General features: G+C 46.6%; 1 protein-coding gene and 1 long non-coding RNA gene across 9 annotated transcripts; one reads left to right on the forward strand and one right to left on the reverse strand.

Annotated features, from left to right (window-relative positions):
• The first annotated feature begins 1,676 nt into the window (after positions 1-1,676).
• OSBPL7 (oxysterol binding protein like 7) lies at positions 1,677-14,278 on the forward strand. 8 transcript variants are annotated; one of them, XR_011975178.1, is made up of 23 exons: positions 1,677-1,798; positions 3,241-3,487; positions 3,631-3,756; positions 3,910-3,963; positions 4,466-4,579; positions 4,858-4,974; positions 5,069-5,186; positions 6,266-6,369; positions 6,713-6,805; positions 6,917-7,049; positions 7,146-7,240; positions 7,594-7,689; positions 8,074-8,211; positions 8,495-8,585; positions 9,064-9,311; positions 9,719-9,856; positions 10,708-10,771; positions 10,933-11,011; positions 11,667-11,806; positions 11,920-12,064; positions 12,380-12,506; positions 12,801-12,923; positions 13,155-14,278. XR_011975178.1 is itself a non-coding variant. In XM_072646202.1 (23 exons), exons 2-23 carry the CDS (start codon positions 3,314-3,316, stop codon positions 13,261-13,263), a joined length of 2,628 nt encoding a protein of 875 aa, XP_072502303.1. In that variant the 5' UTR covers positions 1,683-1,798; positions 3,241-3,313; the 3' UTR covers positions 13,264-14,278. The 8 variants fall into 8 exon arrangements, 7 of the variants coding, with proteins under 7 accessions (XP_072502308.1, XP_072502303.1, XP_072502302.1 ...); XM_072646202.1 differs by having other exon boundaries at positions 1,683-1,798; positions 8,077-8,211; positions 11,667-11,811; XM_072646201.1 differs by having other exon boundaries at positions 1,684-1,798; positions 11,667-11,811.
• LOC140528407 (uncharacterized) lies at positions 13,457-25,214 on the reverse strand. The gene is made up of 2 exons (XR_011975182.1): positions 20,615-25,214; positions 13,457-19,794 (listed from the first exon to the last, which is right to left on the reverse strand). It is a non-coding gene; the product is annotated as an uncharacterized lncRNA (long non-coding RNA).
• Positions 25,215-25,308: the final 94 nt, after the last annotated feature.

A 25,308-nucleotide genomic window follows, 5' to 3' on the forward strand; every position in this document is an offset into this window, starting at 1 on the left:
CCAGTGTCCCCTGCCCGGGGACAGCGTGACCTCATCATCAAGGTTCTGTAGCTGCTGTCTTAGAACCAGCTTTTCATAGTGTCCATAGTGCAAGGACCTTGCACCTTGGGCCATGCAGTGAGTGTGAAAATGGATTTAACATCATGCTCTTAGATGTGTCATGCCAGAAAAAGTAGCACTGTCTGGGAATGAAATAAAATCTGAACCTGGTCCCTCAAGAGTTGACTGCCTTGTCCTCGCACTTGTTTTCTGCCACAGTGATACTGCAGGTGCTCAGAGTGTCAGGTGGCCCTGTCCCTCATTACTGCCTCTCCCTGGCTCCAAGCATCTGGGTAGAGCTAACTTCCAGGACAGGAGTTCTCAACCTTTTTGTGGTCATGGACCCCTAGGCAATCTGATGAAGCTTCTCAGAATGTTTATAAATGCATAAAATAAAATGTAGAGAACTACAAAGGAAAACATGGAAATAGTTATCAAAATATTGAAAAAAAAGTCATGGACTATGTATTGAAGGAATAGATAGAGGGTATCCTACCTATGTTATTTTTTACAGGTTTGAGACCCCCCCCCTTTCTCCCCAATTAAAATATTGTCCACCTCCTGTAGAGCACCTCCATTTGCCCTCCAGAAAGTCCTCTGCTTTAGCTCAGACGGTTGAAATACAGATCTGTGGAGGGTGTCACTTTGAACTTGTTGGCTATCAGTGAATTCTATTTTAGTGTGAAAAAAATCATAAAAGTTGGTGATGATTGAGAAGGAAGGACATTGGATCCCTTTCTCTCCTCACCACTTAGGGAGAAGGCTGGGGCTGATTGGCATTTTTCCCAGGCACTTTTCCCTAGGACCAACTCTAATCATGTCCCCATGTCAGTCCTATATTTTGGAGAGCCTGTGTGTCTGATTTATGCAGCATCACCCCCTTCTGTTATATTGATCCTTTTTTTTGGGGGGGGGGGCGATGGGGTTAAGTGACTTACTTGCCCAGGGTCACACAGCTACTAAGTATCTGGGGCTGGATTTGAATTCAGGTTCTCCTGACTCCAGGGCTTGTGCTCTATCCACTGCACCACCTAGCTGCCCCTGTATCACCTCCCATTCCTCCCATTCCCCCTCTTTGGACAGGTTTCAATTTCATATTGGAGGCCTGGACATCCTGCTTCCTGGCTGTTGGCTTTCACCCTGAGACTGTATTATTGCCCTGGGAGTGGCAGAGTGCCCTGGGGAAGCTGGCATTATCATAGAGACCCAGGTATCAGGCACCTATGTCTTCAACTGTGCATTTGACACCCGCAGCTTCAAAATCTGTAGTCCATTTTTAGATCTTGAATGAGGCTAATTGTTAATGTTGAAATAACACTAGGCACCAGCTTAGGTCAGGTTAAAGCCAGACATCAGGTTGGCTCAAGGCAGCAGCAGTCTGAATAAGCTAGTTTCCTCCTCTGCCTTGAGGCCCCTCCTTTAACGGTTCCCCGCCTTTCCTGTCCTGACATTTCTGGAACTGTTCCCACTGGAGCTGGTGGTGTCCACTCACTGCCACCCCCACCTCACCTCTGGGATGCCTGCTCAGCCCTGAGTCCTCCCAGGAGCGGGGGGGCAGAGCTGAGCCCTGGATGCCCAGGGCCTGGCGGGAGGGGGAACAGAGGGGGGCCGAGGAGGTGGGGAGATCCGGCTCGAGTGAAGGCTACGACGTCCCCTTCCTTCCTGGTTCCTGCAGTAGCTGCCGCCGCTGCTCAGCTCAGAGAGGGAGAGGGTGACTCAGAGGCAGTGCAGGCAGACCCAGCAGTCCATGGGCACTACGGTAAGAGGGTCACGTTGACATCACCTGGCATTCCCGGGAGAAAGGGGTCTAACTGTGCCTGAAGTGAGCGGTCTCTGTGTACCTACCTAGACATGGGGAGGCAGGCAGGGAGGGAGGGAGGGAGCTGTCCACCTTGTTCCTCATCCCACCTTCCCCTCCCCCTTGGCTCTGTGAGAGGTGCCCCATCTCCCTTGACTCTGTCACCCCGGTCAATGCCAAATGCCCCCAAACCCACAGGCAGAGTTTGGGGAAGTTTCAGTAGCTGGATCCAGGAGCTTTTCCCCATGATTTAGTCTTCTGTCCAACCTTGTGCCGCCAGACAGCCCTCCCTCCAACACTCACATTCTATATTGCTATCACCTAGCTAGTCTTCGTTCCTCAGGTGCCTGGTGTCTCAGTCTCTTTAAGATCACCTGAGCAACAACCCTAGCTTCAGGATAACACCTTTTCCTTCCACCCTAGCCCATCACACACACACACAGACACACACACACTCACACAGACATACACACACAAATATTCATGCATTATTGATCAAGCTCTGGTGCCAGGATGGCCGATGTTGGTGCCAATGGCACCAGTGGGCACTGCTGCAGGACCTGGGAAGACCTTGAACTGTTCTTGCCCACCAATTGTCCCCACTAACAGCTTCCCCACCAACTCTAGTCCCATTTCCTTTCTATCCTTATTCTTTTAGCAGATGGATAGCACCTCTATTTTGGTGCCCTAGGGACTTGGGTCCAGGAGTGTTAAGAAGGAGGAAGGGAGGAGGAAGCTAAAGAGACTCCAAGGGTGTGGAAAAACTTAGGGAATGGTTAATGAATAGTGGGAGGGGAACAGGTGGGCAGAGGGAGAAGAAAGCATCTGCTCTGCTTCAGGTCTCAGTTTCTCCACTAGGCATTATGTATGGTGGGCAGGGAAGGACGGGGAAGAGGTTGGAAAGATTTTGCACAAGTAATCATGGCCAAGGAGTCACCAGGCAGTGGAATGGGGGAAAGGAACTCCTTAGGGAAAAGTTGATAAGATGCTTGGCATATATTAATAAATGGTAGTTGATTGATTGATCTTTATCTATTTAGACTCTATCTGTCTCTTTTCCCAATTTCCTCCCATGCCATTTCCTCTTCCTCCCCCACCTCCAGGTCTCTGCCAAAGTAGAGTGTTTTCCAGAGCTTGGTTGTGTGTATGTCCAGGGCGTGGCTGGGCACACCCCTTGTGGCTCTCTTAGAATTAGCTTGCCCACAAATTCCCAACTAGCCAGGGGTTCAAAGTTGGTAGGGAGCTGGGAAAATGGGGCAGAGGGGATAGGGAGGTTGAAAGTGATTCTGGTTTCTAGAGATGGTGAGCTGAGGGTCAGTATTCTATTTCTCTAGAGGGTTTGGGGCTGGCTTGAGGTGAATGAAGAAAGTGACTTATCCAAGATGATCTTTTTCTTACTCCAGGACAGTCTCAGGACCATTAGGTGACATTTCCCCCTGCCCCCTACTCTGATCGGACACTTCCTCATACCCCTGAATGGATAGCCAGGAGAGGGACCCTGGCTCCCCTCGTCGGGCTGCTGCTCCCTCTCTCTCAGACAGCACCCAGCCTTCTAAGTACATCACCCAGCAGGTCCGAGGGTCTGCTGTTAGCATTGGGAAGGGGGAGATGGAGACCACTCAACTCAGTCACGTCAATGAGGGTTTGCGGGTAACTCCAAAGGGAGGGAGGAGGGGAGACACAGGAGAGGCAAGAACTCGGGAGCAGGCCCCTGGGTCCTGGCTGGGATAAGAGCTGGGATGGAATATGTCCCGATAAGCAGATCTCCCCAGGAAACTTCCCTTGGCTTCCAGGGTTTGGAACTATGGGAAGTAGTGGAAGAGCCTCAGGGAAGAGTGTGGCCAGAAGGGACCCAGGCAGAGAGGCAAGAAGGTCATTTGCTCAAGAAGAGAAAGTGGCCCCTGAAGGGTTGGCACAAGGTAAGGGGAGGAGCTTGTCATTCCCCAGCAAAAGGCTTTTGTCTTAAAAAAAAAAAGAGAGAGAGAATTCACAAAGATGAACCTATGGTTATTTTTCTTCCTACCTCTGGTTCTCTCTCTATGGGTCTCTGCCCCTCCTGGACTGTTCCACAGAGATATTTTGTTCTTGAGGATGGAATCCTTCGCTATGCAAACACTAGGCAGGATGTGAGTTGGGGCCCATGTCAACGAGTCAGGGTGTTGGGGCTGGGAAAGGTATCCCTGACTCCATATTGCTGGGGCAGGGGGAGATTTGTGAAGGGGGAAGGGGACGGAGGGGAATTCTTGGTTCTCATGGAATTGCAGGAGGGAGTGTGGTATGATAGAATGATAATGTTGGAATTAGGACACCAGAATTAGAATCCCTGCTTGGCCATATTGCCGGTATAACCTTGGGCAAGTAATAGAACTGATTTTGGCCTTAATTTTCCCATCCATAAAATGGGAATAACAATTAGCGTATAGCTTACCTTAGGGGGTTTATTGTAGGGAGAACACTTTGGAAAGTTTTAATTCCTCAAGAAATGTGAGTTGTGGGAAAACCAGATTTAAATATCCTTCCTTAAAGACTTAGAGGATGCTAGGGTCAGTGGCAGGGTGAGGGTGGTTCTGCAAGGCTGAGGTAGGAACCCAATTCCCTACTAGCTCCCCTTGTTCCTAATTCCTCCAGATTGCCAAGGGGAAGCTACATGGCTCCATTGATGTCCGATTGTCTGTCATGTCAATCAACAAGAAGGCTCAGCGAATTGACCTTGATACCGAGGATAACATTTACCACCTCAAGGTGAGATGGAACCCAGCCTGACAAGGCAAGAGCAGTGGGAGGAAAGAGGCAGGGGCTGGGGGAGAGGGCGGTTGCCATAGAAATAAAAAAGGCACTAACATTCCCCCTCACTTGTGAATAAGCAGCATGTTGGGAAGATAAATAAACAGGGATGCTCAGCTACTCTAAGACCTAGACATCAAAATGGACTTGTTTATCCAGGATCTGAGCCTTGGTCACCTCACTTTGCAGACCCAGAGGTCTGCTATCTTTATATCTCCCACTCTCTTCTCCCCTAGATCAAATCCCAGGAGCTGTTCCAAAGCTGGGTGGCCCAGCTCTGTGCCCACCGAATGGCACAGCGCCCAGATATGGCCAGATGCCCAAAGCTACCAACGAGTAGCACCAACCGGAAGGTAAATCCTAGTGCAGGAATGTTGTTAGAGTGGGAGAGGTATGGCTGAGACTCATACTGCACAATCCAGTTTGATTCTTGACTCATTCTTGCAGGCATCCAGTGCCCGCCTGGCATCCACAGACACTGTCTCTGCCCTGCCTGGCCTTGGCTCTCGGGACAAGGTGTCATCTTGGCTGAAAGACAGTGAGGGGCTAGATCGGTGTTCCCATGGTGAGAGGTGCTGCCAGAACCAAAGTCTCCTTCCCTTTATAAACTGCACTCTCCTGAGTTCCTATCCCCAAAGAACCCCCTGTTTGATGGCGAAGCCATAGAGCAAGCTATAGGGAAGCCCTTCTCCAGTCACCTTTCCCCTAGATGGGTGGGATTAGCATGTAAACTCCATTTGTATTCCCTCAAACCTATCACAGTGCCTGGCACATAGGAAGCACTAATTAGATGGTTGTGGACTGGTTGATTGATTAAGCTGCTTAAGGTCAAGGACTTATGGCTTTCTGTGTCCAAAGCCCATACCGCAGCACTAATGTTTTCTTCCCTACCTATAGTAGGCACACAGTTAATATTTGACAATTGTGGTCATAATGGTTGGGGAAAGAGGACTTACAAAGAGAGAGACAAGGTCAGGAGAACGCAGGGAAGCCTTTAGTGTTGGGGAATGGAAGGCAACAGAGAGGAGGGAAGCAGGGAAGAATCAAGTTGGGCTTCTTGGAGGAGGCCAATATAGATTAGGAAGGGAGGAGAAGAGGAAGCTAGGCAGCACAGTGGATAGAGCCTGGGCTTGAAGTTAGGAAGAACTCAGCTTGTATTGGGTCTTACTGTATGACCCTGGGCATGTCACTTAACCTCAGGTTCCCCATCTGTAAAATGGGGATAATAATAACCCCTACCTCCCAAGGCTGTTGTGAGGATCAAATGAGATCACAATTGTAAAGCACTTAGCACAGTGCCTGGCACATAGTAAGCACTACATAAATGTTGGGGATTGTTATAATTATATTAGAGAGGAAGGTGGGGAAGAATAGGCTGGGAAAACAACCGATTTCAAGAAAGAAGGGACGATATGAAGGATAGTGAAGGAGGATAAAGCCTGAGTCAGAAGCCCTAGGGAACAGAAGGGCGAGCTGGTAAAAGGGGGATTCAGTTTGGGTGCCGAAACCCACCCCCTGAGGGGCAAGTACACTTTAGAAAGTTGATCCCTAAAGCTGCATCTAGAGGCTCAGACCTTAAGGGCATGTGATCAGAGAGGGAGAACCTCCTTCATGAGTTCCCTTCCCCTCCCTTCTCCTTCCCAGAGCTCTCCGAATGCCAGGGGAAACTTCAGGAGTTGCATAAACTACTCCAGAGTCTGGAATCTTTGCACCGAATCCCATCTGCTCCCGTCATCTCCACACACCAGGTGAAGCAAAGGAAGGGGACGGCACTGGGGCCCCACTCCCCCACTCCATCCCCTGTCCCTGGAAGCCTCCACTGGCCCCAGTAGTCAGTAGGGTATTTCTAGGTTAGATGCGTTTCCCCCTCTTGGTCCTCCTGCACTTCCTTAGCATTGTCCGTCACTCTGCTTCCTTCTCTGGAAGCATCCGTTGGTCTGTCTGCCCATTTACTTATCTACTCTGTTCTTTCCCGTGTGTATTTCCCTGCTTCTCTCCCTTGGGGTTTGTATGTTGCTGTTTTCGCCGCCCCACTCCCCAGGTCCAGCTCCCTTCCCAACTGACTTCCCACTCCTCCAAACACCCCGCCAGGCCTCAGTGACCACTGAGAGACCTAAGAAGGGGAAGAGAACCAGTCGAATGTGGTGCACTCAGAGCTATGCCAAGGATGACACCATTGGAAGAGTGAGTATGGGGTAGGGGGAGGGGTCCTTGGAAAATGGAGGGGATCTGGGCAGGGGAAAATCTGAAGGGTCTTTATTTCCTTTTGATCCTCCTCTTCCTCCCTGACCCCAGGTGGGCCGTCTCCATGGCTCTGTTCCCAACCTGTCTCGATACCTTGAATCCCGGGAGCCCTCTACTCCTCAAGGGCTGCCCCCAACGGACTATGCCCACCTGCAGCGAAATTTTTGGGTCCTGGCACAGAAGGGTAAGTGCGCAGGGCTCCTGGGGAGGCAGAAGAGGAAGAAAAAGGAAAGGGCTTCAGGAAGGAGAGGGGACCCTGACTCTCACCGTCCCTCTGCAGTGCATGGCTCTCTCAGTAGCGTCCTGGCTGCCCTCACTGCTGAATGGGATCGACTTCGAGCCAATCACCAGGGTTCAGAGATGCAGAGACTAGGGGTGAGGCTGGGAATTGTGTTCCTGAACACAAGGAGTTGGGAGGTACTGAAAGGGGTGAAGGGAGAGGGATGGAAGGACAGAGGGACTATTGAGGCTGGGTGACCGAAAGGTTAGAATTCAGAAAGCTGGGAAGCTGAGATAAGCTAGAAGGGCTGGGTTACTAGAATACCAGGGTGTGTGTGTGTGTGTGTGTGTGTGTGTGTGTGTGTGTGTGTGTGTGTGTGTGTGTGTGTATGTCTGTGTGTGTGTGTGTCTGTGTGTGTAATTTTAATACAGGTAATCATAGGTGGCTACAGCCTGTGTGAATCAGTCCAAGAGTTAGTCACCTTTAGCCTTGAGGTTCCTCCCTACAGGTCTCTGAGGTTCCAGCTGGCCAGAGACGTTCCCACACCCTGTCCATCTCCTCTGACACCACAGCTGACTCCTTTAGCTCCCTCAATCCTGAAGAGGTGAGAGGAGCCAGGCTGAGGTCCCTGGAAATCCTTTTCCCCAACTTCCTTCTAGCCCATCCTTACCTTTCATGTCCAAAGGGGAGCTAAAGCTCAAGACATGAAATCCAGCTATCCCAGCTCTTAGTCCCTCTCCCCATTTCTTTCCTACCCCATCCCCCACTTGTCTTCTTGGAAGATCCCACTTAGAGTATATCATAAAATGAGAAGAGGGGAGGGGAGACTTCCTATCTCTTTTCTAAAGGGAAGTATCAGGGGACTTAAAACCAGTCTGTTCCATCCTCCTTCCTCCTCTCTCTTCTCTTCACCTGGCACTTTCAAGCAGTTCAGCCTAACTTAGCATACAGTGTACCCGGCCCTAACACTCATCTTTGATTTCTGTAGCAGGAGGCTCTGTACATGAAAGGTCGAGAGCTAACCCCCCAACTTTCCCAGCGCAGTGTCCTGTCCCTGGCTGACTCCCACACAGAATTCTTTGATGCCTGTGAGGTTTTCCTCTCTGCCAGCTCTTCAGAGAATGAGGTGAGAGGGGAGGGAGGCTCCAGGGTGGCAGGGAATGGGACCCTACAGGACTAGAGTGGCTTTTAGGGATTTTGAGCCTATGAATTCCTTAAGCTCTCCTACCTACGTCTTCCTCCCACTAGTCAGCTGGGCACCCTTGCAACCAAGCCACTGATCAGATGTTCCAGGCTCAGGGATCTCTTTCCCCTTTCCCACCCCAAAGGCAAATCTTCCAGTTCCCCTTCCACCAGAGGCTTGAGTATAGATTCCAGAGCCTCCAGAGAAGTACCTTCCTCTCACCTAGGGCTCAGAGGAAGAGTCCTGCACCAGTGAAGTCACCACTAGCCTGTCAGAAGAGGTGCTGGACATCGGGAGGTCTGAGCACTGCCAGAAAGGTGCCAGTCTCGGGGTATGGGACAGAGAAAGTTGGAGGGACAATGGGGGAAGACATTTAATCTAAGGGATTGGAGGAGGTTGGCTATCCTCTGTAGTTTCAGTCTCTGTTTATCCTCCTGCCCTTTTTGCCTCCTGTATCCAGGAGGATACAGGCCTTGTGAATACTCATATCTGATACCTTGTAAATACTCGAAGTCAGAGGGGACTCGGGACGGGGGCAGGGCTGGAAGGGTGAGGAGGGTATGCTCCAGGGCCCACGATCAAGGTAGTCCCCTTAAATCTGGGCAGATTTTCCCGGGGATTGAACTGCTCCAGGGAGGGAATGCGGAGGATGTATGTTACCCATAGTGGATGCAGCCCGCCGCGTCTCGCTCAAAGTGCCATAGTTAGATAGAGCAGACCCCAGTACTGCGCCTGTCGGTCCTGGGCGTGGAACGTGGCGCTGACGCGACTGGGGGTGGGACGGGGGGGAGTCAGGAAGCTTTGTTCCAGGGGGAGCCGGGCTCCCCGCGCGGCGACGCTGCCTGCCGGCAGCCAGCGGCCCGGGGACCGACGTGAGCCTGTGGAATATTCTGCGTAACAACATCGGCAAAGACCTGTCCAAGGTATCCATGCCCGTGCAGCTCAACGAGCCCCTCAACACGCTGCAGCGGCTCTGTGAGGAGCTCGAGTACAGCAACCTGCTGGACCAGGCGAGCCGTACGCCAGACCCCTGCGAGCGCATGGTACGGGCCTCGCCTCACTCCCCGCTCCGTGGCACTCTGGGGACCAGCTTCCGCCCCCACCCCTAGTTTCCTCCCCCACTATGAATCCTAGGACATCTGAATTAGCGCTCCGAGTCCAACCCCCTCCTTTTCTAGAACAGGAAGCTGAGCCTCGGAGCTGGTATCAGCCATTAGCTCCAAATCTCACGCTTGCTCAGGGCTACCCCAAGACTCAAAGCCTAGAGGCTAGGGCTGTGTTCCTTCTCCCAAGACGCCGTCGTCCCGCTCAGGATCTGCCCAGCCCTGGCAGGGGCGGGGTGGAGGAGGGGGAAAGGGAGGTTGGGTGGTAGTGGGAAGGGATTCCCTGTCTCTGCGCCCCTCCTCTGCAGTTTGAATAACGGGTCTTACAAGTCTGCCACCCTTCTCAGTTATACATTGCAGCCTTTGCTGTCTCTGCTTATTCCTCTACCTATCATCGGGCCGGATGCAAACCTTTCAACCCTGTTCTGGGGGAAACCTATGAGTGTGAGCGGCCGGACCGAGGCTTCCGATTCATTAGTGAGCAGGTCTGTGGGCTGGAAGTGGGATGGGGGCTTGGGCCAGAGCTGGAGAGTTTGGAGCACCCAGGAAAATTATATACATACATGGGTATCCAACACACATACATACACATATATACACATGCCACACATTCACATAGTACACATACATACATGTACAGGAATACACACATCCATTCATCCGTACAGATGTACAGAGTTTCTCAAAAACCTTGAAACTGGCATTAAGACTTTTGGAATACTGTGTGCATATGTTTATAATTTCACCGGTGTGGGGAACTCTCATTGGTGAAAACTGTCTCTACCAATGTACCTGTGTAGATGTATAGAAATAATTTTATTTTATTTTATTTTTTTTGTGGGGAGGATCCAGACCTGTGATTTCATTACGATTTAGGGGCATTTCCTTTCCTCAGTATACATTGGAGTGTGTGTGTGTGTATGTGTGTCTGTGTGTAAATAGACATAATTGAGGGTGGGTGAATAGACCTGGGATTTCACTGATATTAGGAAATTCACTCCATCAATGCAGATTGAGAACTCCTTTGTAACTTGTAGTCTTAGAGAGTTTTCTGGGGGCACTAAGAGTGTAAATGCTTTGCTCTGGTTGCACAGCTAGTTATTATATACAGAGGTCTTAACCCCATGCAATCCTGATTACAAGGCTAGCCTTCTGACCATTGTGCCAAGTTGTTTCTCAAATAAATCTAAATCTATATTCTTGTATTTCATGTTATAAAATAAGGAAAGTCAGATATGGAAAGAAACAGATCAGGTGATATGAGTGGGTAAGGAAAAGGGGTGCTAGAAGAGCCTTCAGGGCAACGCAGAAATAATCTCACTGTCTTCTGCTCCAGGTCTCCCACCATCCACCTATATCTGCTTGTCATGCAGAGTCAGATAACTTCATCTTCTGGCAAGGTGAGAGTAGGTGGGCATGTGGATGGGCAGGAAAGGCAGGGGACAGGAAGGGGGAGATAAGAACTTTTAGGCATAAAATGAGAATGAAGGCTATATGGCAGAGTTGGAAGAAATTTCTCTCCAACTTCTCTTCTGCCTTTCTGCCATGTTCCCTAATCTAGATATGAAGTGGAAGAACAAATTTTGGGGGAAATCCCTGGAAATTGTGCCTGTGGGGACTGTGAATGTCAGACTTCCCAGGTGAGTGGTCCCTGACCACATCTGTCAACCAGGTTTAGACCAACTGAATTTTTGCAGGCTGGATTTCATGAGAACATGAAGGACAAGGGCAGGGCACAGAGAGGGGTGGAAAATGAGGGAAGAGTGGAAATCCAGATGAAGATGCCTAACTTGCTCTGAGAAAGAGAGAGTTCAGTGCAATGGCAAGAGTTCTAGACCCAGTTTCTGAAGTTCTGGGTTTCAAGTACCCAACTTACTTTGTAGAAAATAGCTAAATAAACTGTTACGAGAAAGGCTATGAATCACCCTGCACTGGTCTTTAATCCCTAGTGGACTCTCCAAAGATGAGCCAGTAGAACACAGAGTCTGGCAAGGTTTCAAGTTGTTTATTATCCAAGTAAAGTTCAGAGGTTCTCATCAGTTGATTGGCCACAGGGGTATGAATTTTGCAACTATAGCAGCTGTTGAGGACTATTCACTAAGTCATGGAAGGGCTATATTCCAGGTCAGTGGATGGGAGAGTGACAGGACACCCGCACAGATGAATCCTGGACATATGGAAGTTTCTGTGTCAGTAGCTTTGGCCATCCCTTGCAGCTGGGTTAGGAGGCTGGTTGTTCACTATGACCTTCTCCATGGATCCATCCCAGCTATCTACACACTCTGTTTCCTCCAGGTTTGGGGACCACTTTGAGTGGAACAAGGTCACGTCCTGTATTCACAACATCCTAAGTGGCCAGCGATGGATTGAACATTATGGGGAGGTACTCATCCGAAACACTCAGGACAGCTCCTGCCACTGCAAGATCACTTTCTGTAAGGTAGAAAGCCTTTGGCTGCCGGTTTCTCTAAGGTCATGTTGGAAGAGTGGAGTCTACCCACTGGGCTGATCACCCCCTTCTTCCATTTCCTAATACTCTCACTCCCAGGCGAAGTATTGGAGTTCCAGCGTCCATGAGGTACAAGGGGCTGTGTTCAGCAAAAGTGGGAGAGTTATCCACCGGCTCTTTGGCAAGTGGCATGAGGGATTGTACCGAGGACCACCACCTGGTGGCCAGTGCATCTGGAAACCCAGTAAGAGGGGAGTGGGGCCAACATGAAATGCGGGAGGTAGGGGCAGGTGGCAATTTTTTACACCTGCCAGGTCAGAGTCACTTGGTTCAGGATAAGGAGGAAGCCCACCTGTTCTCCTTTGATGGATATTTTCTCCATAATTTTTTCCAGCTATGCAATTGTTCAATGATAACCACCCTCAAAGGCTAGAAGGGTATTGTGGGAATAGGGGAAGGAGGCTCAGAGGGGACTAGTGGGAAGAGATATGGTCTGAGGTCTTTGCTCCATCTGCCATCTTTTCTCCAGCTCTAATCAACTTAACTCCCTCTCTCCCAGACTTGATGCCTCAGGACCACGAGCGGAACTTTGGCTTTACACAGTTTGCCCTGGAGCTAAATGAGTTGACAGCTGAGCTGAAGCGCTCTCTGCCCTCCACTGATACTCGGCTTCGGCCAGACCAGAGGTCAGGCATCTCAGGACTGTCTGCTTTCCCTGCTATAGGGCATCTGGCTGACCAAAGTCTCTACTTAAGTTTGGGGTCCCTGCTGCTCCCTTCAGTGATAAAGAAGGCAAATGAGTCAGGATCCCTCATGCACTTCTCCTTATACCTGCCCAGAGAAGAGAGTTTTCCCTTGGGTAGTGAAACTGCCAGGATCTCTCTGCAGGGAGTGCTGAGGGTAATCTGAGGGTAGGTGGGAGGAAGGTTACTTTAGTCTTGGGTTGGAGAGGTATTACTGATGGAACGCTGGTCACTCAGGTATCTAGAGGAGGGGAATATTCAGGCTGCTGAATCCCAAAAAAGGAGGATCGAACAGCTTCAACGAGACCGCCGCAAAGTGATGGAGGAGAATAACATCACCCACCAGGCTCGATTCTTCAGGTGCCCAAACAAGCCTTCATCTCTTTGGGCCTCCTCCCTCCTCATGTCCTGTTGTCTTTCTCCTCCCCCAATTCTGTTCCAAATTCTCTGGGCCACCTAGACCAGACAGCAATGACAGCTGGACCCATAGAGAGCTTTCCAAAACATCAGAATGGGAAGGGAAGAAGTGGGAAGCAGGACCTCAAGGCTGCTCTATTAATTGTCTTCCATGTCTCCCCTCCCCCCTTACAGGAGACAGACTGATGGCAATGGAAAGGAATGGTGGGTCACCAATAACACCTATTGGAGACTGAGGGCTGAGCCTGGCTATGGGAACCTGGATGGGGCTGTGCTTTGGTAACCTTGGCCCCTGGAGGGGGATACAGAGACCTTTAGTGCTTCTCAAGGGCAATGTGATACTTCTCCTTCCTATTGCCTTGCAACACTCTGGATGCATGGAATGGGGCAGAACATTCATCTCCTTTCCCTGGAGACAAATGGGCTAGCCTGTTGCTCATTTCCTCTGCAGGCCAGAGGAACTGGATCCTATCATGTGGGGTTTTTTTTTTGAGGGGGGGGGGGTCACAAGCCTGTGGTGTGTCCCCTACCCCAGTCTTGTTGCACCAGCAGCAGGTATGTAAGATGTGTCTTTGTCCTCTCACATACCATTTTTGCTTTTCCACACTGGCTTATGGGAGGGAGACTTCAAACTTTCCACCGGCTGTTGTTTCATCCAGTGCCTTGAACATGAAGGACTCTGAGACTGTGACCTTCTCCCCATGACCCTCTCCACCTTCTCCCCTCCAATAAATCCTTGCAGATTTGGCTTGAGATGGGGACAATCCTTGGTTTCAGCCTCTGCATTGATGCTCTGCCCTTTGTTGCCAGCATTCCTCCACCATTTCTTCTTCCCACCCCTTTGTCCTTAACCATCTCACGGGCTGTTCCCCCAAAATCTGCATCACTGATCTGCTTCTGTTGTCTCTGGACTTCACCCCTGACACTTTTGTGTTAGCTGTGAGTTCTGTGGGAAGTGAGGTTAATTCGAGGAATTGTAGGATAAAAGAAGGTTGGTAGCATCTGAGAGTCAGAGGTGGGGCTGGGGCAGGGTGTGTGTGTGTGTGTGTGTGTGTGTGTGTGTGTGTGTGTGTGTGTGTGTGTGTGTGTGTGTGTGCATGCGTGCGTGCGTGCGTGCGCGCACGTGCACATGGTTGAGAAGAGGATAGAGAGAAGCTGCTTGCAGGCAGGCAGGCTTCCTCAGAAAGCACTCCTAGGATCCTGGGTCCCTCCTCCATGGTAACTATTTCTTTTCAGGCCCTCTTTGTTTTAAAGTGAATTCCCATGACTTTCTGAGCTCCAATAAAGGCAGTCCCAGATTTCCGTTGTCTTTTTTTCCACTTCTCTCCAGTTCCATAATTAAGGTCCATGGACTTTGTATTTAGAGTCCAATCTCATGTCCATTCTTGGTTTCTGGATATTGTATCTTATAGATAGGAACTCTCAATAAGGGAGACACTTATCCCTGCTTGAGAAATGGGGGGACACAGAGAATACCTTGATTCAGTGCTAATCATTGGCCATTGGAAACCTGGGCACATCATTCCTCCCTCCATGGGGCTCACATTTTGCATCAAAACAATATGACAAAGGGGGGAAAATCTCTGAATTTGGACTTAGTTTTAAATCTCATCTGCTACTTTCCCTCCAATGTGATCTTGGGTAAATCATTTCTACTCCCTAGGCTCATTTCTGTATCTATTCCATGAGGACTAGGTCGTTTTTTAAAGATCCTTTCTAGCTCAATCTGTGAGATCTGCATGTGAGAATCTTGCCTCACTTCTTGTATAACCCTAGGGAAATCACATTTCAAAGCTGGGTTTCTGGATCTGTAAAATGGAGAAAATAATAACTGCTACAGGATTTGCCTTCAAAGGTGGTTGTAAAAGGAAAGAAATGAACATTTATTAAGTACCTACTATGTGCCAAGTACTGTGTTAGGAGTGTTACAATTATTTTCTCATTTGATCCTAACACCAACTTTGGGAGGCAAGTACATTATTTCCCCCATCTTAGAGTTGAGAAACTGTGGGCAGACAGAGGTTAAGTGACTTGTCCAGGGTCACACTTAGGACTAGTAAGTATCTGAAGTTAGATTTGAACTCAGGTCTTCCCAACTCCAGGCACAGAGTTTATTTACTATGCCACCTAGCTTTGCCCATCTCAGACCTCAATAGAAATATTGGTTATTATTATAAGATTGTGAATTTAGGATCTCTAAAGATAGTCTCCAGTTTTAGAAGCCATGAACTGAACAGGTTTACACCATGGGTTTGCTACCTCCTAGAGGGAGATGAAGAGATGCAAAGACCTTTAGCGCTTCTCAAGGGCAATGTGCTACTTCTCCCTCCTATTGCCTTGCAACACTCTGGAAGCATGGAATGGGGCAGAACATTCATCTCCTTTCCCTGGACCTCAGGGCTGCGAACAGGATAGGAGAAAAGGATAATCCTGAGGGACAAGCCTTCCTTCTACCACTCATGCTGCTTCCCAGACAGAAATCACAGCTCTGATTTATATGAGCCTTGGTTCCCAGTTATTTAAGCAATAGCGCTAAAGAGGGTAGGTGGGGAAGAAAGAACACAGCTGGCCTAGTTTAATTCTCTGTGGCCTATCAGAGGTGGGACTGATTAGAAGGCTGCACCAAGAATCACAGAGAAAGAGTCTACGAACTGGGAAGTCTGTACTGATCCCTGCTCTTATGTATCACACATCCCAAGGGGAGTCATGCCTTCTCTTTGGCCTTTGCTTTCCCCATGAGAGCCTAGGATAGTGGAAATTGTATGGTCAGTTTCCTGTATCCAACTTGCCCTCAATTCCCTTCATACTGAGACAGGCAGCCTTTCCCAAGTTTATTAAAAGAAATAACAAACGAAAGGGATTGCATCCTATATCCTGAACAATAAATGCCTTCTTTAAAAAAAAAAGAACATACTTTCCCCCTTATTTTTATAAATTTAATACTATTTTATATTTTCCAATTACATGTAAAGACAATTTGCAACATTCAGCTTTTGAAAGATTTTCAGTTCCAAATTTTTCTCCTTCCCTTCCTCCCCTCCTCCCTCTCAAAGCCAGCAAGCAATCTGATATAAGTTATACATATGCAATCATGTAAAACATATTTCCACATTAGTCATGTTGTGAAAGAAGAAATAGAACAAAAGGAAAAAACTTTGAGAAAAACCAAAAAGGTGAAAATAGTATGCTTCAATCTGCATTCAAACTTCTTCAGTTCTTTCTCTGGATGTAGACAGCATTTTCTTTTCTTTTTTTAAATATATAATTTAGTTGTTTTTCAGTTCTTCACATTCACTTCCACACACGATTTGAATTTGAATTCAAAATTTTCTCCCCATTTCTCCCCACGCTCCACCCCAGGACAGCATGCACCCCATCCACCCTTTCCTCTAGTCTGTCCTCCCTTCTATTACCCACCGTTCTTCCATTCCCCTTCCCCTCTATTTTTCTGTAGGGCAAAATAGATTGTCTGTATAGCTTAATTTCCAGTTGCATGCTAAAACAACTTTTAACTTTCATTCTTAAAGCTTTGAGTTCCATGTTCTCTCCCTTCCTCCCCACCCACCCTCATTGAGAAAACAAGCAATTTAACATAGGTCATACACATGTAACAATACAAATCACTTCTACAATAGGTTGTAAAAGACTAACCACATTTCCCTCTGTCCTATCCTGACCTTCATGTATTCCATTCTCTCCCTGGACCTGTCCTCCCATAATAGTGTTTGCTTCTGATCATTCCTTTTCCCAATTTGCTGTCCCTTCTATTATCTTCCCTCTCCTATCCCCTTTCCCCTTGCCTTCCTGCAGGGTAAAATAGTTTGCCATATCAAATTGAGTGTGTGTTATTCCCTCCTTAAACCAAATCCCATAAGAATAAGGCTCAATTATTTCCTTTCCCCCCTCTTCCCCTCCATTGTAGAAGCTCTTTCTTCCGTCTTGTATGTGAAATGATTTGCTACATTCTACCTCTCCCTTTCTCTTACTCTTAGTACATTCCATTCAACAGTAAATTTTATTTTTTTTAGGTATTCTCACTTCATATTCAGTTCACCATGTGCCCTCTGTCTATGTGTATATATATTATACATATGTGTATAATATATGTAATACGTATACATATGCAATACATACATGTACATATACATACCTACACATATATAATATGCACATACATACATACCCATACACATCTACATATATATATTCCCTCTACCTATCTTAATACTGAAACAGGTCTCGAGTTACAAATAACATCTTTCCATGTAGGAATGTAAACAGTTCAACTTTAATGAGTTCCTTAAGACTTCTCTTTCCTTCTTATCTTTACATGTTTCTCTTGATTCTTGTATTTGAAAGTCAAATTTTCTATTCAGCTCTAGTCTTTTCAACAAGAATGCTTGAAAGTTCTCTATTTCACTAAAATTCCATTTTTTCCCCTGAAGTATTATACTCAGTTTTGCTGGGTAGGTGATTCTTGGTTTTAACCCTAGCTCCTTTGACCTCTGGAATATCATATTTCAAACCCTTCAATCCCTTAGTGTAGAAGCTGCTAAATCCTGTGTTATCCTGATTATATTTCCATAATATTTGAATTGTTTCTTTCTGGCTGCTTGTAATATTTTCTCCTTGACCTGGGAACTCTGGAATTTGGCTACAATATTCCTAGGAGTTTCTCTTTTCAGATATCTTTCAGAGGATGATCAGTGAATTCTTTCCATTTCCATTTTACCCTCTGGTTCTAGAATATCAGGGCAGTTTTCCTTGATAATTTCTTGGAAGATGATGTCTCGGCCCTTTTTTGATCATAATACATTTTAAATTATCTTAGCTTCCATCTGTTCCATTCTAATTTTTAAAGAATTATTTTCTTCAGTGAGCTTTTGAACCTCCTTTTCCATTTGGCCAGTTCTACTTTTTAAAGCATTCTTCTCCTCACTGTCTTTTTGGACCACTTTTGTTATTTGGGTTAGTCTGTTTTTAAAGGTGTTACTTTTTTTTTCAGCATTTTTTTGGGTCTCCTTTAGCAAGCTGTTGACTCGTTTTTCGTGATTTTCTTGCATCGCTCTCATCTCTCTTCCCAATTTTTCCTCTACCTCTTTTACTTGATTTTCAAAATCCTTTTTGAACTCTTCCATGGTCTGAGACCATTGCATATTTTTTTGGAAATTTCAGATGTAGAAGCTTTGACTTTTATTTCTTCCTCTGATGGTAAACTTTGTTCTTCCTCATCCAAAAGGATGGAAGAAAATACCTTTTCACCAAGAAAGTAACCTTCTATTGTCTTATTTTTTCCCTTTTTTGGACATTTTCCCAGTCAGTTACTTGACTTTTGAGTCCTTTGTCAAGTGGAGGTTATACTCTAGGGACCTGTAAGTTCTCAGTTCCTGCAAGGTGACACAATACTCCTCTCCTGGCCTGGGCTCTGGTCTAGGAGCAACCACAAGCTTTTCTGCCCAGGATCTGCAGCAGATAGCATTTTCCATCTTGAGTCTTTTGGAATTGTCTTGGATCATTGCATTGTTGAGAAGAGCTAAGTCAATCATAGTTGAGCATTGTACAAGAACAAATATTTTTTTAAAACTAGAGGTGAGACAACAATTCCCTCTACCTTTACCTATTTCAACTATTCCAAGGTACCCATTGTCCTAGAATAGAAGGCACTCAAATACCATTAGAAGATGCCTAGAATGTTTCACTAAACTTGACTAGTTAAAAAATAAACTAGGTGACCTAAGAAGTAGTGAGAATCTCCTCTTTCCCCTTCCAACTCCCCTCAGCACCCACAAACAGATATTCAAAATGAGCAAAGTTCAACCTTGGAGGAAACATGCCTTCTATTGATTTCTGGGGGAGAAGATATGAGGATCAAGAGAAGTGATTACCTAGATCAGGAATCCTTAACCAAGATATCAGGGGCTTCATAAACTTGGATTCTTAGTATTGAAGGGGTTCATCATAGGACAAGGGGGTAGAAGCAGGTGTCTCTGGTTTCTATGAGCCTGGGCTATAGGATCATTCAGAGCTCCGATAAGGGGAATATATGAACAGAGAAAGGTCTGAGATTTGAAGCAAGGAAAAAGACAGGAAGGGAAGAGGAGGTTGGGAAAGATGGGAAGTTGGGGAGGAGAAGGAGTGGAAAAAAGGGATGCAGAAGGAGAGAATGGGATGAGGATGATGTAGCTGAGGGAAAGGGATAACTCAGGTTTACTGGGCACCCAAGAGAGGGCACCTCAACCTCAGAACCAAGAGGAAAACATCCCTATGGCTAATCAACTAAGATGAATCCCTGTGTGTCCTGTTGTTCCCTGGTTTTCCACATTGAATACAATGCATCCCTACCTGAATTATCAAGAGACAAACATCTCTTCTTAGAGTCTCCTTCACTCAGACTTGGGTCATTAGAATTTGACTGGTCAAGCAGGATGGTGCTGCTGCTGTAAGTAGAGGCATAGGTATTGGCTGGGGGGACCTGGATATGATACCAAGGAGTTTGGAACACCTTATCCATAGATTGGCCTCTTTTGGCACTAGGGGATAGCTATAGTCATCAGAAACTAGTTCAGGGAGGTATTAGCACTGGATTCTACTGCAGGAGGACACCTTGAGGAGAGAGGAGAAGGAAAAATGATATAATTAAAGGTAATATGACCCTCCAGAATTCTAGTACCTTCTCACCAGCTTCAGAGTTACAGGTGTCTTTTTTAACCAACCAGTTTCCCTTCTGTCTGTTCATAGCCTCATCACAGAGTCCTGGAGGGAAGAGGAGAGCACTGGATAAAGCTGAGTGGACACCACCCAGAACACTTGGAGCCTGGTAGACAAAGAAAGAGAGGCACAAAACAGCAGCCAAGTCCCATGAGTACTTACTTATTTAAGTTTTCTTCAGGAGTTTTCTCTAAAGGCCCTAGTAAAGGAATTGTAGTTACTTTTTAGGTTTATGATCTAGAGGGAAAAGAAAGAGAAATCATTGGGTACATGGGAACCTAGTTCCCTTCTGGGAAGGCCAAAGACCTAATCTTGGTCTTTACTCTGACCTTTGACTTTCTGGATAACCTTGATTTAGCAGCCTCAGTTTCTTTATCTGTAAAATGGTGGAGGGAGCCTATTTTAAACAGTCCAAGTCATCTTGTCTTTGCCCCTGACCTCTGTAGCTTTTCTCTGTGCCTAGCTATACCAAATATTTATAAGTTTTCATTGGCTTTCAACAAATCTGTAGACTAGGATAGTTACAAAATTCCAGCTTGATTTACACTAACCTCTAACTGAAATTGAGCCCTTCCTTTAATTATGAATTTTTTAAAGTATTTTTCTGGACTCCATAGATTTCACAGGACTCCACAGGTTTCGAGGACTCCATAGATTTCATTAGTTTTCCCAAGGTGTCCATGACGTTAACAGGTAAGCTCCCCTCGATCAGACCCTATGTTCCCTAGTCAATGCTCCTCTATATTTTGTCCTTTTTTCCTATTAGAATGTAAGCTTCTTGAGGAAGTTGGCTCACTTTTTTTTTTGTATTCCCAGCACCTAACACAAAAAGTGCACTTCAGAAGTGATTGTTTACTGATTCCCTCTCTCCATTTCCCACCCCCCACCCCAGCCCAATCAAGAAGTTCCAATAGGAGGCCTCTCACCTCAGCATTGCGATATGCAGTTATAGCAATAAACTCTGTTTCTGGGAAGGAGAAGATGCGAGTGAAGGAGTAGGGAGCCAATGTCTCATGTTCTCCATTCCTCACTTATTCAATGTGAAGCCTCCACTGGTATTTGTGGAGAGAGTGCAATGAGATCACTTGTAACAGAAGTCAGAAACTATGAGGGGAGATGAGACTCTCTTCTCCTCCTCACCTACCTGGCCTCTACTAGTAGTGACTTAAAAAGATATCTTTCCCTTTGGCTTCACAGAAAAGAATAGAACTCTTCTGAACAGGAAGAACAGGAAGGATGCTCCTCCCATTCCTAGAAGTATGAGCAATGGAAATTTCATGTTTACTTGGTTACCTGCTCTAAGATCTCACTCTCTGCCCTACTGACCCAGGGAAGTTTTTTAAGTTTAACTTTAATCTTCTTTCCTCTTATTTTGTGCTAATGGACTTAGGAATACTTGAGGGGTAGGCACAAGGGGAATCTTATCTGGGTCTCATTCTCAGAATTTCTCATTGTTACTCAGTTTGAGGTTTTTAAATGACATCTCTTGCTCCATCCAGTGGGCCCCTGTGTTGGGTGAATCTGAATGGATATACACCTGCTTCCCTGTAGAAAAAGTATCTCTGTTGGGACTAAATGTTCCTTAAGAAGAGAAACCTGGAGATTCTTGACAATGGAACAACCTTGGGGTAGGCCTATCTCTTGGCTCGCTGCCCTTCTCTGTCTGGAATATTGTCTTCTTCCTTTTGATACTGAACCCATTTACCCTTCTGATAATGCCAGTGATGCTAATCATTTGGTACTACTTTCACAAATTCACAGTAATAAGGAGTAGGATCTATCTCATGGATTATGTAAGCTAGGAATGGGGCCCACTTCCCTCTAGGCTTCCTGAGTAGTTAGGACTGGGCAGTGCTTTGCTCTAGGTATAGACGATTTCAAGTCACTCTTTGAATCCCCAACATATAGCACAGGGGCCCAAAAAACTTAATAAATGCTTGTTAATTGATTAATCTTCCCTTGAAATGCGCTTTGATTTTCTGTTTTGAAATGGGTTATATTTCTCTTAATTCAATAAAACAATTATTAAGCAATTTACTTTCTCTATTCCTCTCACACACAGGCTGAGCCAGAGACACTACTGCCAGACTTAACACACCTTTCACTAACCCTCTTTTCCCAAGTAACAGGAGCTAAGCTTAAAGATCTCATTGTCTGGATGAAGTAGATTTGATCTGGAGTCCTGGGTCAGAGAATCTGGGCTTTGACCTATGAAGGACTAATCCACGTGTCCCTCCTAGGAGACATAGAAATCAGGGTGAGCTAGAGAAGGGAACAGATGGGAATCCAAAATGGAGATGGAGAAGAAACAAATGTCCAAAGAAGCTTAATGGAGTTCAGACATTAAAGTTCCAGAAAATTCACCTCTTCAGGGATTGTACCTAAGAGGATCAGTGGGATGGCAGGGGAGGTAGCAAGTACAGGACTCTTTCAGCTTTGTCAAAAATTCCCACTTTATCATAAACTTCCTGCGGAGGGGTGGAGGATCTATTTTGAGCCTCTCAGGCTTCAGCTAATGGGCTCCCAAATGAACCTCACTTCCAGAAAGGAAAAACCGGTCAGTGTTTCTCCATCTCCAAGAGAAAGATTAACAAAAAATGACCTGGTAGGGTTGGAAAAAAATTGAGAGTAAGATGGGCAGTAATAGAGGTCTGTTTTCCTCTGTATGCCTCTGAGCCACCTCTTGTTGGGAACCACAAAGAGGTCCTATTTGCTACTTTGACTGTTTCTGGTTAAAAAGCATCCGGTAGGGTTGGGAGATGGAGATTGCAGGCCCTGCTCTTCCTTCCTCCAAGTGAGGATGAAATTCCACTATACAACTTACACCTCCTTCTAGTTGCCCATGAGACTATCCATCATACTTTCAGGTTGAGGTTTCAAAGGCCAGGACAAAACCCCATTCTGTCCATTTTCTTGGATCTGTGGCATTTTTTCTGGCTGTGACACTGAGCAAATCATTTAACTTCTCTAGGCCCAGGTTTCCTCATGTTTCAGATTAAGTTGGTTAGCTGGTCTTTGAGAGGCCTCTTACAGTTCTATATCAACGATCCCCACCAAAATCCAGAAGCTTTGGGGACTTTCAGGAGTCATTCTGGAGAGCAAAGTTGTCCCAAAGAGCAACTAAATTGTGCATATCCTTGGATCCAGCAATACCCTTACTAGGATTGTATCTCAAAGAGATCATAAAAAAGGGAAAAGGACCTACATGTTCAAAAATATTTATAACAGCCCTATTTATGGTAGTAAAATATTTGAAATTGAGGGGATGCCTATCAATTGGGGAATGGCTGAACAAGCTGTGGTATATGAATATAATGAAATACCATTGTGTAATAAGAAATGCTGAACAGGCAGATTTCAGAAAAACCTGAGAAGATTCATATGAACTGATACAAAGTGAAATGAGCAGAACCAGGAAAACATTGTACACAGTATCAACAACATTGTGTGATGTTCAACTATGAATGTTCAGCTCTTCTCAGCAACACAATGTTCCAAGATAAGTACAAAGGAGTCATGAAGGAAAATGCTATCCACATCCAAATAAAGAACTGAGACACTCTGAATACAGATCAAAGCATACTTTTTTTCACTTAATTTATTCTTTTTCATGTTTTTCCCCTTATTATGTGTCTCTTCTTTTGTAACTGCAATCAACATGGAAATATGTTTCACATGACACCATATACATAACCTCTATCAAATTGCTTACCATTTTAGGAACAGGGCAGGGAGTGAGATAAATTTGGATATAAAAATTTTGTAATAATGAATGCTAAAAATTGTCATGACATTTAATTGGGGAAAAATACTGTTAAAAAATTCAGAACCTTTCGACATGGGAAGCTTTTCTCCTTACCCCACCTCTTCTATCATACTTGGACAAGCAATAGTGGATCTTCTCAGTTACAGGTCAATGCCAGTAGTAGTTCAGAGTACTGAAAGGCTGCCACAAATGAACCCCAGCTGATATGGGGTTTAATGAGGGTACATAGCCTTTGTAAGTTTGTGCTTGGGTGGGGATTGTAGGAGAGGATTACCAGGACTACAATATTGTATGAGAGAGAGAGAGAGAGAGAGAGAGAGAGAGAGAGAGAGAGAGAGAGAGAGAGAGAGAGAGAGAGAGAGACAGAGACAGAGACAGAGACAGAGAGACAGAGAGAGAGTCAGAGAGAGAGAGAAAGACAGAGAGAGACAGAGAGACAGACAGAGAGACAGAGACAGAGAGAGAGTCAGAGAGAGAGAGAAAGACAGAGACAGAGAGACAGAGTGAGACACAGACAGACAGACACAGAGAGACAGACACAGACACAGAGACAGACAGACAACGAGTCAGAGACAGACACACAGACAGACAGACACAGAGACAGAGACAGACAGAGACAAACAGAGAGAGAAACAGAGAAAGAGGGAAAGGAGGGAGGGAAGGAGGGAAGAAGGAAAGAAAGAAAAAGAAACACGACCTTGGACCTGAGAGGTCTCTCCCAAACAACAGGAGCTGAAAAGAGAAGCCAAGCGTTTCATGCCATACCCCATCTCTTAAAAAACTTGAACGACGCTTATGACAGGGAGCTTTGGGAATTCCAGAGAGCCTGGGAGATTCAGGCTTCCGATCCCACAACCATCCACTTACCGGCCTTGCTACTTTCGTTTTGCTGCCTATAAAACTTGAACCACAGGACTGAAAAAGGACTGCTTTCCATTTTCTGGAGAAACCGATCCCGGTTTTCTAGAAAAAGAGGTTGTTGTCTCTGGACACCGACAGATTGACTTTGAAGCTAGAGAAGAACTGGGAACTCGGAGGATCGATCTCATCTACCCCTTCCGCAGAGCCAGGCATGGAAGGAGTTGGCTGACTGGACGCCCGCGAACACCATCGGGGCTCCTGGGTTGGCGACGCCCCGTGCCCGGTAGTAGCTGCCTCTACACTCTCTGTCAGCAGCTCTGGGGTCCCAAGCGCTGCCCGGTAGAAGTAGGCTTCGATGTGGCTCATCCCAACTCCGGGGTTCTTGTCCTCAGGCCTTCGAGAGCCGGACTCCCAAACTGGCAAGGGGTGGGCAACTGAAATAATGGGTGAATCCTGGAAGCTTCCCATTGCCCCTTGGACTGTCAGGATACTTGTGTACCAGCCGTTGTAGTCTTAAATAACGGGTCTACAGTTGGGAGTGGACCCCCTGCCCTAGGTTGTTGGGGAATTAAGTGCAGGTTGGACTATTGTCTCTCTCGCTGTCCCTCCGACTGGCTGAAAGTGGCAGAGTCCTTTGGGCTTCGTGGAGGAGGATGAGTCCCAAAGGACGCGGCTGAAATTTTGGGATTTTTCTACCCGCATGTTGGCAGTGGCAGGTCGCTTCTTGAACCTACTTTTTCCATCTGCAGATTGAATCGTCTTCACCTTTCTGAACAGCGCATTGCTCAGTTCTAAACCTGCCTCTCTGAGCCCCATCCCCACCCAAGCAGGAAGCCCCGACCGTGCTCTTGGGAGGGAGCCCGTCCATCCTTCCGTCCTTCCCTCTCTTTTCTTGCCCCTGTAAGTTCACGTTGGAAGAACGAGGTCTACCTAATAGGTTGACCGCCTCTCTCTTCCCTTTCCTATCACCCCCACCTCCTTGCCATCCCAAGC

Source organism: Notamacropus eugenii, chromosome 2, assembly GCF_028372415.1.
Source record: "Notamacropus eugenii isolate mMacEug1 chromosome 2, mMacEug1.pri_v2, whole genome shotgun sequence".
Taxonomy (NCBI): Eukaryota; Metazoa; Chordata; class Mammalia; order Diprotodontia; family Macropodidae; genus Notamacropus; species Notamacropus eugenii.

Excerpts from the sequence above, each read along its gene's own strand:
- OSBPL7 (XM_072646201.1), top strand. The coding sequence starts at position 3,314 with ATGGATAGCCAGGAGAGGGACCCTGGCTCCCCTCGTCGGGCTGCTGCT. Across the intron at positions 7,690-8,073 it reads GCTCCCTCAATCCTGAAGAG|CAGGAGGCTCTGTACATGAA; the intron begins GTGAGAGGAGCC and ends TGATTTCTGTAG. Across the intron at positions 12,065-12,379 it reads CCAGTGCATCTGGAAACCCA|ACTTGATGCCTCAGGACCAC; the intron begins GTAAGAGGGGAG and ends CCTCTCTCCCAG.